Source organism: Aspergillus aculeatus (assembly GCF_001890905.1).
Source record: "Aspergillus aculeatus ATCC 16872 unplaced genomic scaffold ASPACscaffold_19, whole genome shotgun sequence".
In the NCBI taxonomy this organism is placed as follows: domain Eukaryota; kingdom Fungi; phylum Ascomycota; class Eurotiomycetes; order Eurotiales; family Aspergillaceae; genus Aspergillus; species Aspergillus aculeatus.
Genome location: NW_017962994.1, coordinates 401526 through 418913, shown reverse-complemented (window position 1 = coordinate 418913; position 17388 = coordinate 401526). Strand labels below are relative to the sequence as shown.

The 17388-nt window shown below is 54.1% G+C and overlaps 8 protein-coding genes across 8 annotated transcripts; 5 read left to right on the top strand and 3 right to left on the bottom strand.

Annotated features, from left to right (window-relative positions):
- Positions 1–42: 42 nt before the first annotated feature.
- Positions 43–1909, bottom strand: ASPACDRAFT_1875868 (uncharacterized protein). Its single transcript, XM_020198072.1, has 4 exons — positions 1214–1909; positions 530–1156; positions 282–472; positions 43–228 (listed from the first exon to the last, which is right to left on the bottom strand). Exons 1-4 carry the CDS (start codon positions 1457–1459, stop codon positions 195–197), a joined length of 1098 nt encoding a protein of 365 aa, XP_020052050.1. The 5' UTR covers positions 1460–1909; the 3' UTR covers positions 43–194.
- A 287-nt stretch (positions 1910–2196) lies between these two features.
- On the top strand, positions 2197–4104 carry ASPACDRAFT_126503 (putative alpha/beta hydrolase). Its single transcript, XM_020196946.1, has one exon. The coding sequence runs from the start codon at positions 2415–2417 to the stop codon at positions 4053–4055; it is 1641 nt and encodes a 546-aa protein (XP_020052049.1). The 5' UTR covers positions 2197–2414; the 3' UTR covers positions 4056–4104.
- Positions 4105–4745: 641 nt separating this feature from the next.
- Positions 4746–5897, top strand: ASPACDRAFT_64189 (uncharacterized protein; the record flags this gene model as incomplete). Its single annotated transcript, XM_020203973.1, has 3 exons — positions 4746–4866; positions 4942–5252; positions 5331–5897. The coding sequence occupies 3 exons, from the start codon at positions 4746–4748 to the stop codon at positions 5895–5897; spliced, it is 999 nt and encodes a 332-aa protein (XP_020052048.1).
- A 272-nt stretch (positions 5898–6169) lies between these two features.
- Positions 6170–7270, top strand: ASPACDRAFT_126501 (hydroxyisourate hydrolase). The gene has a single exon (XM_020196945.1). The coding sequence runs from the start codon at positions 6551–6553 to the stop codon at positions 6995–6997; it is 447 nt and encodes a 148-aa protein (XP_020052047.1). The 5' UTR covers positions 6170–6550; the 3' UTR covers positions 6998–7270.
- Positions 7271–7425: 155 nt separating this feature from the next.
- ASPACDRAFT_1859941 (uncharacterized protein) lies at positions 7426–8716 on the top strand (the record flags this gene model as incomplete). The annotated part of the gene is made up of 5 exons (XM_020197713.1): positions 7426–7839; positions 7903–8162; positions 8221–8342; positions 8397–8622; positions 8672–8716. The coding sequence occupies exons 1-5, from the start codon at positions 7455–7457 to the stop codon at positions 8714–8716; spliced, it is 1038 nt and encodes a 345-aa protein (XP_020052046.1). The 5' UTR covers positions 7426–7454.
- A 169-nt stretch (positions 8717–8885) lies between these two features.
- Positions 8886–10249, bottom strand: ASPACDRAFT_126500 (uncharacterized protein). Its single transcript, XM_020196944.1, has one exon. The coding sequence runs from the start codon at positions 9942–9944 to the stop codon at positions 9093–9095; it is 852 nt and encodes a 283-aa protein (XP_020052045.1). The 5' UTR covers positions 9945–10249; the 3' UTR covers positions 8886–9092.
- Positions 10250–12380: 2131 nt separating this feature from the next.
- On the top strand, positions 12381–15451 carry ASPACDRAFT_126499 (glycoside hydrolase family 55 protein). Its single transcript, XM_020196942.1, has 6 exons — positions 12381–12652; positions 12713–12996; positions 13074–13495; positions 13552–13917; positions 13973–14446; positions 14511–15451. The coding sequence occupies exons 1-6, from the start codon at positions 12453–12455 to the stop codon at positions 15264–15266; spliced, it is 2502 nt and encodes an 833-aa protein (XP_020052044.1). The 5' UTR covers positions 12381–12452; the 3' UTR covers positions 15267–15451.
- Positions 15435–17251, bottom strand: ASPACDRAFT_1875856 (uncharacterized protein). The gene is made up of 7 exons (XM_020198071.1): positions 17097–17251; positions 16862–17040; positions 16711–16778; positions 16626–16631; positions 16135–16563; positions 15835–16043; positions 15435–15753 (listed from the first exon to the last, which is right to left on the bottom strand). The coding sequence occupies exons 2-7, from the start codon at positions 16945–16947 to the stop codon at positions 15505–15507; spliced, it is 1047 nt and encodes a 348-aa protein (XP_020052043.1). The 5' UTR covers positions 16948–17040; positions 17097–17251; the 3' UTR covers positions 15435–15504.
- Between the last annotated feature and the right edge of the window lie 137 nt (positions 17252–17388).

Genomic DNA, 17388 nt, shown 5'->3' with positions numbered 1-17388 from the left:
TTGATGGAATGAATCTCAGTATAAAGTTGCTTCGAACATTGACTTTCAGAAGGTCTTCTGAAACCACAGACTCAACATTAGACAGCCACATTTAGTATTTTTGTTTCGATCATATCCACTGCATTGAAAATTATACTACTATACATAAAGCCTTTTTACCTATTCCCGTACGCCATTACTATTTCAGTTGAGCATCATTTCTGATGCTTGAGAATTATTTTCATATACCTGATCACAACATTAGTCCTTGATCTTCGAATGAATGGGTGCTGCGAACTCACAAACTCATGCCCGTCAAGGCCATCAGGATTCCTGCCACGCTCTGATGTGACACCACATGATCCGACAGAATCCAACCTAGTCCTACGATTATGCAGGTCTTCAATTGGCCGATGACAGTACTGGTAACTGGCCCTGCTGCGTCGATGATGTAGAACTGAGAGAGGTTGACCAGACATGCCATAATGCCGCTCTGCAAAGGGGTGAATTAGCTGAATGTATAGAGCCAAGGGAAGGATGGAATGCATACCGCCAAGATAGACAACCACAGGGACTCCGGCACAGATGAGACGGTTGGGAAAGTCTCCATCCAAGGGGCAATGCAAAGTAGAACAGCTGCGCTGACAGGCGCCTGGTTAAGCAGAAGCTGCATGCTGCTCATCTGCAGCTTCTTATGATAGCGGCCCACCAGCACAGTGTACATGGCACTGGCACAGACACCGGAGAGGGCGAAGAAAATGCCCTGCGCTGAGGTCGATTCAGTGCTCTTTGAGGTTGGTACAGAATCGTAGTACGAGACAACCCCCACGCCAGTGCAGAGTACAATGAGTGGCAGGAATGCGGCGCGAGGGATACTGGATTGATAGAGGATGTAGTTCAGCAGCGCAGTTGCAGGCGTAAGGAGTAATCGCGCCAGCTGGTGAAAGATAACAGAAGAGTGTGCAAGTGCAAGATTCTGGAATATCACTTGGATGCACATGGCTGCAACAAGATGAAGGATGCGATATGCAGAGACATGTTTAGGCTCGAACCAGCCACACCAGGGTCGAGAGGTGATCCAGAGGGTCACTCCAGTGATCGTGAAGTGATATGCAGCAAATGACACCTGGGAGTTTCGAAGCATGGCATGCGAGAGGACAGACTTGTTGGTGAAAACCTGTGGTATCCAAGTGAGCCTCACATTGCTTCAGATAAGGGGTTTCTGGTGCCTTACGATGGCTACAGTAGACACAATGTTGATTATCATCCAGACTAGAAGACGAAGGCTTGATCCAGATTGTTCCTCCGAATGTGTCTTGTCTGGTGTCTTTTCGTCGTCAATTGTGTAGACTACCTCTGACTCTGCATTGTCAGGCGATAAAGGAGTGGTAGAGGAACAAGATAGCTCGTGAATCGAGCTCTCTTCTTGGTTCTTCTCCTCATTCTTTCGCTCATCTAATTTTGGTGCTGTGGAAGCCATTGTGGAAGATTGGGGCGCGATTGTTGCGTAGCTGAAGCTGTCCTGGTGTTTAGGACATCACTGAAAGGCCGGCAGACTGACACAGGCGACCGAAGATTTTCAATGCTACACGATTATGTCCACCGGGCCACTTTGTCCGCATGTAGAGTCTCACTAGCGAGGAGCATGACGCCGGCGACCAGTCGATACGACCGCGGACCCAACTCAAGACGTGACACGGATGAAAACATTCAGACCCTGAGATACCCTCGCTGAGAGAGGATCCAGAGGCCTGATCCAGGGAACATTCTTCCCGGTTGCACTCTGATGTTACTTCAGCCCTCCAGGGGCGTGCTTCAGGATTTCCGTTTTCGGATGATAAGAAGGGATGGGCCCGAGAGCAGGAATGTCGCCCTCCCCCGGATCGACGTATCGCAATGCAGGTACAAGTCTGGAGCGAAGTAGGGTCGCCTGGAGCGAGCCCTGCTTGAAGACATTGTCAAAAAGGGGAAAGGGGGGGGGGGAATAATACCTATTAGGTCAGTCCGTCCTACTCCTTCTGCGTCAAGCCAGTGCAGCATAGATGATGATAGCTTGATAAGGTGCTAGCTTGAAATCTGTGGGGGAAGCGGGGACCCAGACCCATTTTCAGCAAACACCACAAACACCCGCGATCCTCCGCATGTCACGTGCAGGACCGGCACGACTCTGGGCGATTTGCTCCGGAGCGAATTCGAACCTCCGGTAAATGGCTTTCCCCCCGTCCATCGGCTGTGTGTTCGGCAGTCGAAAGTCGGAGGCGGCAAGTGAACAATAAAATCATGGCCGCGCTACGCCCCTCCATCCTGTCGAATGCCCCTCCTTCACTTATCTATTGCAGGGTCTCCTACTCGGTGTCTTTCTCATTAACTCATCGCTCATCGACTCAACAGCTGCAATTGATCCCTGTGTCGTCGCACCTTGCAATCCCTCCAAAATGGCGACTCCCGGCTTGCTTTACGTGACGATGCACCCGCGTCCCTCGCTCCCCGCCGCTCAATTCCACGACTGGTACAACTCGGAACATGGACCCTTGCGTCTACGCTTGCCTTTCGTCACCAACGGTTTCCGGTATCGTGCTGTTGATGGCGAGGAGCCTGAGTGGGTAGCTTGGTATGACATTACGGAGATGGAGGAGTTGACGCGCGAGACCTACCTGGCTCTCCGGGGAGATGGTATCAAGACTCCGCGCGAGAAAGCGACTATGGCTCAAATTGCCGTCGATCGCCGCCTCTACGACTTCCTGGGTGAACAAAAAGCCGCCGATTACACTCCGCTCGAGGATCAACCTGATACCACTGTGGCCGGCTCGGTGCTTGTCGCTGTCTCCACCACTCTTGTCGATGACGCCGACAAGGAGGCCGACTACAACCGCTGGTATACCGAAGAACACATCCCTATGCTCTCCCGCGTGCCTGGCTGGCGCTGCTCCCGTCGCTTCGTTACAGCCGCCATCGACCCCAAGGCCCCCCGCGAATACCTGACCCTCCACGAGTACAAAGCCACCAATGGCCTGGGAGGTTCGGAACACAAGGCTGCCATGGATACCCCTTGGCGCACTCGGATTGTCAACGACACGATCACCAGCCAGCGCCGTCGTGTTTTTGAGTGGGCCTACACCTTCGGACCTGCTCCCCGCGAGCTCTCTTCCCTGGCCTCCAAGGATGTTGCTGGGCCGTGGTCGTCCAACGACGGCCGCACCCGTACTCTCCCCTCGCCTACCCGCCCGGCCGTCGAGTCATTTGTCACCACCGCGGACGGTGTCGACCTCCCCTACCGGTTGGAGGGCAGCACTGACCCTCACAGCCCCGTCATTGTTCTGAGTAACTCGATTCTGGTGGATTACGCCATCTGGGATGACTTTGTCAGCGCCTTCCTCGCGGATCCCCGCAACCAGGGCTTCCGTATCCTGCGTTACTCCACCCGTGGCCGTCTGCAGGCCTGTGGCAAGCAGCCGATCAACATCGATGTGCTCGCTTCCGACATCATCGCCCTGCTAGATGCCCTGCGCATTCCTCAAGCCACCCTGATTGGTGTTAGCATGGGAGGTGTTACGGTTCTCAACACCGCACTGCGCTACCCTACTCGCGTGACGCGCTTCATCGCCTGCGATACTAACAGCTCCAGCCCCGAGTCTAACCGCAAGGCCTGGAATGATCGCGTAGCAGTGGCCGAGCGCGAGGGTGCTGTCTCTGCTACCACCCAGGAGACGATTGTTGGTGAGGAGCTTGCCGAGGTCACTGTTCGTCGGTGGTTTACGCCGGAGTCCTATGAGACCCAGCCTCATCTGCCCGCTCAGGTGAAGGAGTTGGTGCGCACCAACAGCCTTGAAGGCTTCCGCCAGAGCGTCCAGGCTCTCTGCGCATACGATGTCCGGGAACAGATGGCGCAGGCGCAGGTTCCAGGTCTCTTTGTCGCCGGCGAGGGCGATGGTGTGCTTCCTAAGACCATGCAGCAGATGGCGGCCGATCTTAAGGGCGATGCGGAGCTCAAGCTCATTCCCAAGGCCGGACATCTTCCCATGGTCGAGAACGCTCCTGCCTTCACTCAAGTAGTTAACGAATTCCTCCACAAGTAGTTGTACAGAAAACTCAATTCAATTCCAATGTTCCAATGACTCACACCACTGCAGCTACGTGGACATTCTGTAATTCTGTAAGCATAATGAGAACAAGCAGAGGTGTAGCCTAAGCAAGTGACGACTTTTCAAGATGCGGCATGACGAGCGGTACCTGCAGGATGCAGCAGCCGCGCTGGCATGAAACATGAGTAGGTATTCTGGGGAACGCGGCCGGAGCCGCCTTTTGCATTGTTTCGCTCGTTATCTTCTGGAAACCTAATCTTTGTGCCAGTCCGTCGCCAATTGAGGACCACATCAAAACTATCTATCTTTCTTCGATCCTATAAATTTCCAGGGACGTCGGTGGGCACTATACTGATGCTGAGCCGAAAGGCTTGATCGACTTGAAGAGATATGCATCCTCGGTAAATGCTGTTCTGCGATCTGGGTCCCCCATTCCCATGGCCGGATATCCCTGCTCACCTCCCCGCAGTCGGATTTTCCGGACGGACCCGCACCCAGATTTATCTTGCATCTAGAAGCCAATTTCACAGAACCCCCCTCCCAACTTCATCTAACCTTGTACACCATACATACTTTAGACAGCTAGCTCTGTTACTCACTTCGTGGAGTATACGATCTATTGCAAATTCTCGACTTACAAGATCGACCCCGTTGTACGAGAAAATCGCAAAGAGAGCCGACAACATGCCCCCGACGCCCCTCACAGTCCAATACAAGGAGATCGACGGTAGCAAGGTCGATACAGATGTCTATCTCCCACCCCTAGCAGCCTCCGAAAACGGACAACCGAAAGACTATCCTGTCTGTATGTGATATTCTAAACACATGAATGACAACTACGCATCTGAATAGATCGCTAATATATGAACGAGGACCATAGTAATCGACATCCATGGCGGCTCGTTCATGCTGGGCCATTCCAAGATGGTCTGTATGCCTCAGGTGGACGATTGTCTGGCCCGCAGCTGGATCGTGGTCAGTCCCAACCACCGACTCTGCCCGCAGGTGAACATCCTGGAGGGTCCGATGGCCGATTGCCGAGACCTACTAGCCTGGATCTACGACGGCCACCTCGATGCATTTCTTGCCGGGCAGTCAGCTGCGCACTTGCATGGATCGCAGTACCGCGTCGATAAGGACCGAGTCATGGCCTTCGGGACATCGTCCGGAGGCACATTGGCTTTGTCACTGGTAAGCGCCCACCTGATCCCTTTCCCAATCAGCAGCCAACAAACTTTACCCGATGATGCTTATCCTCCTGGACCGTAGGGATGGGACGTCCCGCGCCGAGTAGCAGCGATCCTCGACTTCTACGCCCCGGCCTACCTCACCCACCCGTTCTGGACGCAACCGCTTCCCGAGGTAGCCAGCAAGCTGCCGCCTCTCGACTCCGCGTTCCTCAACCGGATCTACGATGAGAAGCCCGTGCCTACGAACAGCTCGATCTCCCTCGAAGGGCAGACCGAGGTTGGCGTCGTGCCGGGCCCGGACTTCAGCCGCCCGCGCGACGGGTTCGCGCTCACACAGGTCGCCAACGGGACGGTCATCCAGGCGTGCTATCCCGGTCGAGATGTCAAAGAGATCGACCCAGTCCACCACGTCGATGCGCAGTTCCCGCCAACGTGTATTGTGCACGGTGGGGCGGATACGAAGGTCACCATCGAGGTGAGTCGGGAGTTGTTCCGGGCGCTGAAGGAGCAGGGGGTGCGGTGTGAGATGATTGAGGTGCCCGGGGAGGATCACACCTTTGCGATGAGTATGAAGGTGGGGTCTCCGACGTGGGAGTTGCAGAGACGCGGGTTTGATTTCTTAGAGAGTGTGATCGCTTCTCGGTGATTGTCTTTTGTGTGTTTATAGGAATAAGTGAACGCGTCATATCTCATATACCTCTAATTGTGATCGAACATGAGAAAACTAGACGCTGGGTTCAATTTATCGACTATACTTGATGGAAGTGAGAATAATGGAGGATTACAGTGTAAGCTCGGATAACGATAAACATTCAGTCATCATCGTGCCTGAGGACTCACATAGCCCGACGCCAAGACGAGTTTCCGGAATAGGAAACAAGCTTACCAGCCCGGCCTGGCTCCAGGCTAACTGCCAGGCTGGTGGTGGCATCCTCCGCGGGCGGGGTATCGGTGCTCTCCGATAGAGCAATCAATGCGGGACCGGAGATATGATCATTTAAACTCCACTCCCCCCTTCACTGACAAAACACATCACACTAACTACACCTTATCGCTCACCATTCCCCTCAACTTTACAGCCATACTCCTCAGTCACTCTGCACCTAAATATTGAGTCGAAGACAGTTCATGGACAACACCCCACAACCTCACCAGCCGTCAACAGGCCCAATCCCAACCCATCAAGCCCAAATCACCGAGCGTCTAATCCTCGTCCGCAACCAATTCAACCACACCCCTTCCTCCTCCTCCCAAACCAGAGCAATAACACTCCCAACGCCCAGTCCACCTGCAGCAACAATGTCCCGCGACCCAATCACCTGCCACGTCCTCAACACCCTCACCGGCACCCCCGCCGCCAACCTCCCCGTGACCCTGACGCTCCTCTCCAGCAGCACGGGCAGTGCAGCCACAGAAGAAAACCCCCCATTCCGCGCGACCACCAACGCTGACGGCCGCGTTGCGAATTGGGAACCCCTACCCACCACCACCGGCTCGTCGCAACAAGCACAATCCGTCCCGGCGATCTTGGCCGCGCTCCCCGCGCCCGACAGCAAGACCAACTGGGCGGTGCGGTTCGAGGTGGGCCCCTGGTATGAGGCCCAGGGGGTGGAGAGCTTCTGGCCCGAGGTCGAGGTCAAGTTCACGGTCAAGGGGCGGGGCAAGGAGGGCGAGGAAGGGTGGCGCCATTACCATGTGCCCGTGTTGTTGGGGCCGTGGAATTACTCGACGTACCGGGGGTCTTGAGGGATGTGCACTACAGTACCTGCATTTGGAAGGCTGATGTGACAAGACAGGACTTCGGTAGCAGTTTAAGAGGCTAAAATATGACTCGAATGATGATATTGATACGGTAGTGTGCCTGTCGGATATAGAATTGGTTTTGGGTGCTGTGAGACATGATGAGCAGTATGCTGTTAGAGATTGTGTTGTGATATGGCTGGCATCGTTGAATTCTCATGCTTGTGATGATGCACTTGTTTCCAGTAAACGTACGACTGCTTCCGCTATCAGAAGTGGATCTTGTAGGCCAGCAAGTTGCATTGTGGTAGCCTACGCAATTTGTATCCTGGGGTTCAGCATCATGCGGGGAACCGATGAGATAAGCTCCGGCTGCGACCGTTTGACCAAGAATGCCCTGGAACGGTTTCATTTTCGCAATGCACTAGGTATTACACCGGGTCAGATAGAAGTCCTCGTCACAATGACAACAAGCAAGCCAGCCAGAAGCAGAGGTCGACCATGTGCATCACACTTCGAGTTCATCTCCGTCGCGGGTGACAATGTAGCCGGAGACGCAGCCACGCGGCGACGCGTTCGCAGCCACGCGATGGTCGACTATCGACGACGAACCGCTAAACCCAAGCGAAAGGAAACCACGTCTATTGAGATTGATACGAGCCCGCTGCTGCAGGGCTCTGCTTCGTTACCTCTGCTTTGTTCTCCGTCATTGCATGGAAAACAGCAGTCTTGCACAGATGGCTCTATTGCATTAGCTCCGCTCTCAATTCTGGATGCAAGCCGATCGGACCCATTCGGGACATTCCCGATCGATCGCGATCGACGAACTCGTCGGCTCTGGGACCATAGTACGATCTACCTTTCTGTATGAGAGTCCCACTAGTCTACGCAGCAGTTAACTCTGGCTATAGTGTACGATGGAACTTGCTCTATGTTCCGAACCATGCTCGACATCGGCTTTCTCGATGTCGTCCGTGAGACCATCGCTCTATCGCAACTGTTATCAGCCTCGTCAAAACACTTGGGACATCTATACGCCGACGACAGCAGCACGGATCACTACAGATACACCGTTCATGCGACAATTCTCCTGCAGCAGCGTCTAGGAGACCCCGCAACTTGTGTTTCCGACGAGGTGGTCGTAGCTGTGCTGGCCTTCTGTTGTTATGCTGTGAGATTACTGCAGTCACCCTCGACCAATGCTCAATTGACTAACTCGTCCCATCAAGAATATGACGCGGGATCCAAAGCTTTTGAACGTGCACATGGATGGTCTATCCCGTATTCTTGACTGCAGAGGTGGCTTCGAATGTCTCAACTCTAATCCGCTACTGAGGACCATGCTGTATTGGTGAGCAAATAGCGCTCTGCAGCTGTTTTCTTGACTAATGTACTGGATGTGCAGGGTGGATGTAAACGGTGCATATATCCAGGACAGTATGCCTCGATACCAACAGCCTCTCGCGATCCTGGCCGGTCGCAGTAAGCTCACCATGGCCTCGTATCGGTTCGACTTACCGCTTGAGGGCGGAACGAACCGCCACGCCTTCGTCTCATATATCCGCCAGAGCCTTGCCGAGTTGCATATGATCATGCTGTCTGAGTTATTGAAACGGAATCTCTGGTCTGACGTTCTGTTTCCGGGGTTTCACATTTCACCGATTCTACACATCCTGCTAGCACAACCACGTGCCACAATCCACGATACCATCGACGCGCGAGTGATGGAATGCTTCCGTCTAACTACGGTCGTGTATCTGACAGAGCTTCGTGGGAGATTTGGTTTAGACACCATCCCTGGCCTGTTATACGGATCTAAGTTACATTTACTCTTGCGTGATATGAAGCTCTCCCTTCTTTCGACGAGTCATCAGATCTACCTTGTTTGGGCATTGACAGTCGGTGCTTGTGCTTCGTGCCTAAGTGAAGAACTGCGAGGCTGGTTTTTAGGCTCGCTTGAGAAAATGGTGGCATTCATGGGAGTGGTTAAATTTACTGATTATAAACATCTTATTGGCCAATTCCTCCGGATTCCGGACGCTTTGTTTTGTTCACTGGATGCGCTGGAGGACCAGCTATTCTTTCCGTGACCAAGACAACTCTAGTTGTCAACAACCACGACCATCTTTCCATTGGCTTGATTAGCTTCCATCACTTGATGTGCCTCCCTGATATCATCAAATTGGAAAACACGCGACGGCTCTGCTGTGAATTTTCGATCGGCAACCATCTTCACGATAGACTGGAGGGGGACATCAGATAGGGGAAACTCCGGGGTTCCGAATACGAAGCTTCCAAAGAAGCTGAAATGTACACCACTGGCCATCTGCAGGAGCGGGCTGAAATCCTGGATCGGAGCCAAACCCCCCAGAAACCCAGCCAGACACACCCTTCCGTCTCGTCGCGCCATTCTCAGCGAATCCAGTATCGTGCTGTTGCCAACCAAGTCCAAGACAGCGTCGAATCTCTCCGCCAGCCGCTCCGACAGATCGGGCCCTTCCACCACGGCACGCTCGGCGCCCAGAGCCTTTACGTGCGCGAAGCGACTCTCCTGGCGACTTGTCGCAACAACACGCGCACCCTTTTCCACGGCCAAGTTCAATGCTGCCTGACCGAACGCTGAAGTCGCGCCACGGATCAGCAACGTCTGCCCGCTCCTCAGATCGAGGTTCCGGAACAGACACGTCCAGGCTGTGGCGTAGGACTCTGGGATCGCAGCCAGCTGATGCCACCCTAGCGTCGATGCCCCTGGGCCGAGCTCGACAACGTTGGAAGCCTGTACGCGGGTGTACTCGGCATAGCTGCCGTTGATGGTGCGCCCGAGGCCGCCCATCAGACTGGCCACGGCGGTCCCTTCTGCGAACTCGCCCCCGGGACAATCCACGACTGTGCCAACGCATTCGATCCCGCTCACGGGCATCCACTCGGCCCACTCCCCTTTGCGCATGTGCATTTCCGCGTGGTTGATGCCGAAGGCTTTGACTTTGATGTTCGCCGGTCCTGGGTTCGGGTCGGGGGATCTCCTTGATTACCAGGGAGTCTGGGCCTCCGAACTTTTCGATAAGGATTGCCTTCATCCTGCTGGAGGTGTGTGGGACTGGGACCTTTTTAGGTGCAGTATGCAATGAGAATTCTGCTTGAGATCAGGGTACGATCAATGGATTATTCTTTGGGCGGACAAGACTCGATATAGATCTGTAATGACAACGGCAGATGAGAATTGGTGAAAGGGAAGTGAAAGGCGACACTCAAGCGATATTTATGACTCGTAGAGAGCGCCATGGACAAGTCCAAATCCCGTCATCACTCTCGTGTTTGTAATCAGCAGCCCTGGCTAGATATTCTTCACGAATCTCCAATCTGAACCATAGACTGGGGACCGGCCGGGGCCCGGGGATCTCAGCGCATTCCATTTTGGGGCTAGTGTGCTTTCGTCCCCGCGGTACCCACGGCCCGCTCGCACCCACCTTACCCGAATAAGAAAACGCTGGCTCGGTGGTTGCAGCTGACCGACTGACTGACTCTTAACATGAGACTCTTCGATCTTGTACTTTATCATCAGAAACGATCTTAGAATTTGTAAGCCTTGAAGTCTCCGACCAGCTTTTCCCGCTGGTTGTCCACTGTATTCTGCACATGCGAACTGGTTGGCAACATGATACCTGGCGGGCCGACCGAGGAACTGTCAGCAACGCCAAATAAATATAGAGCAGAGGATCAGGAGAACCGAAAGGAAGCTCGCTTTACGTATGGCGAACATCCAGGTTATCCCTCTTTCAATCGATACCTTTCCTCAGAAGCAATTTGATGATGTCCCTTATTACGATGCGATAGAAATCCCCATCCCATTCAGACTGTCGCATTCAATCTCCATCGTCTACCGGGTAACAACGACTCGAGGACCCCCCAAATCCTTTACATATCGGAAACAAAGAACCTTACAGCAGGTATAACAATTTCATTACTACAGTATACGTATACTTACAGAATTATACTTATATTCTGTAAGTATACTGATTATGATCCGTATATCCATATTTGAGCTTTTGTAAAAACCGTCGGATTTATACCCAAGATACTGAACATCTTGTTTTACAGCGGAATCTCTTTGCAAGACGCGAGGATTACCACTACCATGCTCAACCTCCTGCACTCTGACACTCATTCTCATGCTCTACAACCCTTCGTCACCTTGCGGAAAGTAAGCCCTTGCGGTTTACCGATACGCGTGGGCGAGGTGGGGTTGTAGATTGTTTCTAAGGCGGGCGCCCGGGGGGGGGGGGTTTATAAGCGATGTAGAAACTTACGCTTTGGAAGTTATATGACGCAAGTACTGTCTCTGTCAAAAGACAGAAACAAAGATGCTGCATCATTATTGTACTGCCATTGTAGTACACAGGGCCCGCTGAGGTTAGTAATTTTGCTACTGTTGCCTAAACCCATCGAAAACCTGCAAGCTATTGTAGAGCAAGAAACACAGGGTCCCTGTTCGCAACTTGGAAAGAAAACTGCCCTACAACGTGCCACGCGCTTGTTGGTTGGGTTCCTGCGCGGGCAATCCCTTGCTCTCAACCTTGGTTGGTATGTGCCTTGCGGAATGCAAGCTCGCTGCTGCGAAAGACGTCAGAGCTGCATGGCTCGGACAATTGTTTTTGGGGTTAAACTCCACCGACGATACCTACGACACTTGGGGTCCGAGGACGGACGGATTCAAGGATGGTATTTCCCATTTGAGGGTTGTGGCTTCTATCACGAGGGTCTCGAAACTGGGTTTTCTGCATGGTTTGGCAGCGGTGGCGGCGCGGGGGTGGTGAAAAGGGATAATGCAGCCAGGCAGAAGAGTTCCAACGATTGAGAAAATGGTCTGGATGAGCAAGATGACTCTTGCAACATGTAAATGAGGTCACAGCAAGATAGACTTACAGATACTGGTCTGTTGGTGGCTCAGGAGTGGTGGACTGGTCAAGTCGAGTTCAAGTGGTTGTTGTCAAACCCCTGATCGACCGCCCTTTCTACGGAAGATCAACAAATACATGGATGGCCCTAACCTTAACTATGGGCTTGACTTCCATACTCTAACTTTTGCCCTAAGGCATGCCAGTATGCAAGTCTCCGCCGCGCGGGATTCCTCCCAAACCTGGACAATCCTGGTCTGGACTCAGTCCAGGTATGCACTAATGAATATCCACATAAATAGAGGAGCCTCCCAGAATCATGCTTCCACTCGTTGCGCGCCCCCCCACTGACACTTTCCGACCGTGCGATACGCCATCCCTGGGCGAAATCCCAATGTCCGACTAGGCCTTTTCTCGAAGCAACAGGTATCGAGGTTTGTATTTCCGAATCGAGGGGAACTTTCACTCTTTGTTTTCCCCTGATCGGTCCCTTCTTTTTTTTTTTCTTCGGTCTTTTTCTTTGATGCTTGTATAATTGCATTCGCTTCGACCAGACGTGTGCCGCCATGATGGCAAACTCAACATTCGCTTTACTTTGCATATCGTGGCTATCACTCTTTTCACTGGTGCTCTCGAGACCGCAAGATGGATGGCGCAACACCTCGATGCCGCAAATGAGGAACTCGGGCTCCGCTCAGAAACTTACGCCTAATCCGATTTCAAGCGCTGTATCCATCCCCCAACGAAGTTACATCCCTGATCCGACGTGAGTCCCACCCGCACAAAACCCCAAGATCCAAGAAAAGTGTTCACTGACAAGCCCCAGTGGCATCCCGTTCGTGATCCAAAACCGCACCGCCCAGCCATGGGTGAGCCTCAACGGGCCTCCGGCGCACCAGACCATGGCGGCGGCCTCGCCCTCCCTCTGCGCCAGCTCGAGCAACTCTGGCGGATACTGGTACGAGAACATCGAACACAACGGCCAATCGTCCTTCCTCGACTCCGGCCACAAGGAGGCGTACAAGGTCTTCCGGAATGTGGTCGAAGATTACGGCGCCGATAATACGGGCAGCCGGGACGCGGCGCTGGCGATTCAGGCCGCCATCCACGGTAGGCAGAAGCCCTAAGTCTGGAATATTGTGAGATTTGTGGAGCCTGACAGTCTGTTTTCTTTTCGCGGTATATAGCCGGACCCTCCAACGGACCCGATCGCGCCTCCCACTCAATGGGCACGACCGGCCAGCCGGCCATCGTCTATCTCCCCGGCGGGACTTACCTTCTTGAGAGTTCTCTGCAGCTGTTTGTGGGAACGGTTCTGATCGGAGACCCGACCAACCCGCCCGTATTGAAGGCCGCCGCCAACTTCCCGGATGACCACATCATCTACGCCAAGGACCCGAATTTCGGGGGCACTATCAATTTCTACATTGGCATGAAGAATGTGGTTCTGGACTCGACGGGCGTGGGGTATAGTAAGAATATTGCCTTGCTCGACTGGACCGTCAGTCAGGCGACGCAGTTGACGAATGTGGGATTTAACATGCCTACTGGTTCTGCGACACATGTTGGTCTAACGACTCAGTATGATTACAACAGTAACCTGATCATGGTACGTTTCCAACTGAGTTCTGTAGAATTCAAACAAAAGGAATCTGACCTTTGCAGAACGATTTGTGGTTCAAAGGCGGCGCGGTGGGGATGAAGCTCAACGGCCAGCAGTGGGTGTTCAAGAACCTCAGTTTCCTTGGGACCACGACCGGCGTCGTCGCGGGGGGCACCGACCTCACATTCATGGGATGCCGCTTCGAGCAATGCCAGACCGGGATTGACGCGCACGGGACATCTGGGTCGTTGACGGTGATCGATACCAGCGCGACGAGTGTGGGGACTTTCATCACGTCCGGCACGTCCGACACGGCTGGCAACTCGATCATCCTAGAGAATATCAGCAACTACGGCAACACGGTGAAGATCGGCGATACAATTGTCCTAAGCGGGGGTGTCTCGGACACCTGGGTACATGGACACATGGTAGGTATTCCTGCTTCTACCATCACGGCAACCGACTAACCCTCCATACGAACAGTATACCTCCGGCTCGAGCCAAATGCAAAGCACCAACGGACAGCTCGTCAAGACCCCCCGTGCGTCCGCACTATTATCCGGGAACAAGTACTTCACCAAGGCACCCCCAACCTACCAAGAGTATACGGCCAACCAGGTCCTGAACATCAAGAACGTCGCCGGAAAGCCGGTGTACGGCGATGGGGAGACGGACGACACGCGCAACATCAACGCCATTCTCTCGAGCAACAAGGACTGCAAGCTTATCTACTTCCCCGCGGGCACCTACATCGTGACCGACACCATCTTCGTCCCCAGCGGCAGCCGCATCATCGGAGATTCGTTCGCCTCGATCATCAGCGCCGTGGGCGACAACTTCGAGAATGAGGCCTCCCCGCGGGCGATGATCCGGGTGGGATACCCTGGGGATACGGCAGTTGCTCAAATCAGCGATATGGTGTTCACCGTGGCGGACATTCTGCCTGGTTGCCAATTGGTCAGTCTCCAACTTTCACCCCCTTTTATTACGCCCAACAAGTAAGACCCTAACGAAGGAACAGCTCGAAGTCAACATCGCCGGCACAAACCCGGGGGACGTGGGATTCTGGAACACGCACTTCCGGATCGGCGGGGCGGTGGGCAGCCTCGTGGAGAGCCAGTGCACGGGCGGCGCGGACAGCTGCAAGGCGGCGTACGGGCTGATTCATCTGACGAGCACCTCGTCGGCGTACATCGAGAACATGTGGGGGTGGACGGCGGACCACGACCTGGACGGGGAGAACGCGCAGACGATCTCGACGGGGCGGGGAATGCTGGTGGAGGCGACGGCGGCAACCTGGCTGATCGGCACGGGCATGGAGCACAACACCCTGTACCAGTACAACTTCAACCACGCGCGCAACGTCTTCTCGGCCCTGCAGCAGAGCGAGTCCCCCTACTGGCAAGGGGTCGGGAGCACCCTGGCCCCGGCCCCCTGGGACGAGCACCTGACGAGCAGCGACCCGAACTTCGCGGAGTGCGCGGCCGATGACGCGCTCTGCCGAATGGCGCTGTTCGAGCGCATCAGCGGGTCTTCTAACCTGTTCCTGTACGGAGGGTGCAATTGGGTCTTCTTCAATGATAACGGCGACTGTCCCAAGGGCGACTGTCAGCAGACGGCGGTGAAGGTGGAAAGTTCGTCGGCGATCTATCTGTATGGGACGAATACGAAGAGCACGACGAATATGGTAGTGGAGGGGGGCACGGTTGTTGCGCGGCAGAGCGAGAATGCTGGGGGGTGGGGCGGAGTGATTGCTGCTTATCTGTATGATTCGTGAAGTCCCGGTGATAAGTTGCAGGGTATATAGCGTTGACATTCTTGGAGCAGAGTTTGACACTCGATATATGTTGATAGTACAGTACAATCATAATGAAGTTCAGCATCCCGTTCGTTATAGACCATTCACTACATGTACCTAACTTGAGCTACCACCACAATGTGCAAAGTCCAACCACCTAGTATTCATAAATCTATTTCTAATCATACATATGAATTGTCGAAAATGACGACACAGCCTAAACAGGCTCATACTTATACACCTCCCCGCGCCGCCAGCCCTTCACCTTCGTGACGGCCGCCTCACAAAGCGGCTGAATCGTCCTCCACCCAAGCGAATAATACAACAGCCCCAGCAACGCAATCCCATATCCGACCACCTGCAGCGAACTCACCGGCGAGCCCCAGATGACGATCGAGCAGACAATCAAGAGGATATTCTTGGGCACGCTGACCAGCGTCATCGTCAGCCCGGACGTTTTCCCGATCTAGAAACGTTAGCATGAGCCCATATCCCCCTTTACCCCCTCCCCCTGATAAGAAACTGGACAGGCGAGAGAAAAACCTACCAGCACGAAAATCGACACATTCAACATAAACCCCACCCCAGCATTAGCAAGCAACACCCCCCACCCGGTCCTCCGCACCACCCCCCACTCAAACCCGGCCACCTCCCCACTCCCCAGGGCGATCAAGGCGTTGGTCAGCGCACACACCGGCGCCGAATAATACAGCGTGACAAGGGGATCCATCTTCTTCCCCTGCCCCTGCCCCTGGGCTTCCGCCTGCCCGTGCCCCTTCTCCCCCCTCCTCCCCCCTCCCTCCCCCCTCTCCTCCTCCCCCCCCATGCCCGCGATTCCCATTCTCACTCAGAAGAATCTGAATCATAACCAACCGATTGGCATCAAACACCAGACTCGCCACCTGAAAGACCACCCCCGTCCAGACAAACTGCACCTCCCCAGCAACAGCCAGCCCGACGCTGAACGCGATGACCAAGATATTCAGAAACGATTCGAGCGAGGGCCGCGCCACGCGCCAGCCCCAGCTGGTCAGGAGGGTGATGATGGGCCCGCCGGCCTTGAGCATCTGGATGAAGGAGACATTTAGGTATAAATAAGTCAGGTTGCTGGTGACCAGGCTGCCGCTATACAGTAGCCCGATGGGGACGATCTGGCGCAGGTAGGTGCGGGGCGTCATGTGGTGGGTGTGGCGGCTGTTCAACAGAGACGTCGTCCGCGCGAGGAGTTGCGTGGCGAGGGTCGCGAAGAGGAGGTGCCAGGTTGTGAGGATTATTGCTTTTTTTTCTGTTAATGTTGGGGATTGTGGTTGGGGGCTTCTTGGGGGAAAAAGTGCTCACGGTAATCTGGGAATGTTAGTGGTGATGATTTCCGTAGCGTATGCAACTGCATACGGGAGATTGGGAAAGGAAAGGAAGAACATACGGAACTCGGTCGACTCTATCAACCACTTATTGAAGAGGATGGTCAGGTTCGACCAGAATACCCATGCTCTATGCACCAGGAAAAATGTCAATTGGCTGATGTTCTAACCACCGAGAAGTAATCGTGGCTCAGAGAAAGAAAATCTACATACAGCACCCCTAATACCACCGGCCATATCGGCTTCTTTGCCGGGTCTGCAGCGGCAGCGGCAGCGGTTAATGCCTCCGAGTAGGTCATCTTTGAATCGGCGATGCTGCTCGGGGAGGCGGGTGACGTGAATGAAGGAGACGGCGAAGATACGGAGAGCGATGGCGATAGCGATAGTGACCCCTGGTGCAAGGAATCAGACCCAAAACTCTCCTTCTCCTCGAAGGGACCCGTCATACTACATGGCTGCTGCGAGAGGATATATACCAGCCAGTCTCTGTCTTCCGCTGAGTCTACACGCCAGGAGCCGCGGGCGGCTTGTTGATTGCTGGTGCTGGTGCTGCTGCTGGTCGTGGGTACAGGCCCCGTTGGGCTGCGGCCGTGGGTTGGAGTCATCGGGTTTTTCGGCGGGCGATGCGACTGCAACCTTGACCGCAAACGGGGTCCCCCGCTTCTTATAAGTCTTTACGAGAAAGAAAAGAAAAAAAATGACACGGAATACGGATGAGCGACCGGATGGAGTAGCGGTCA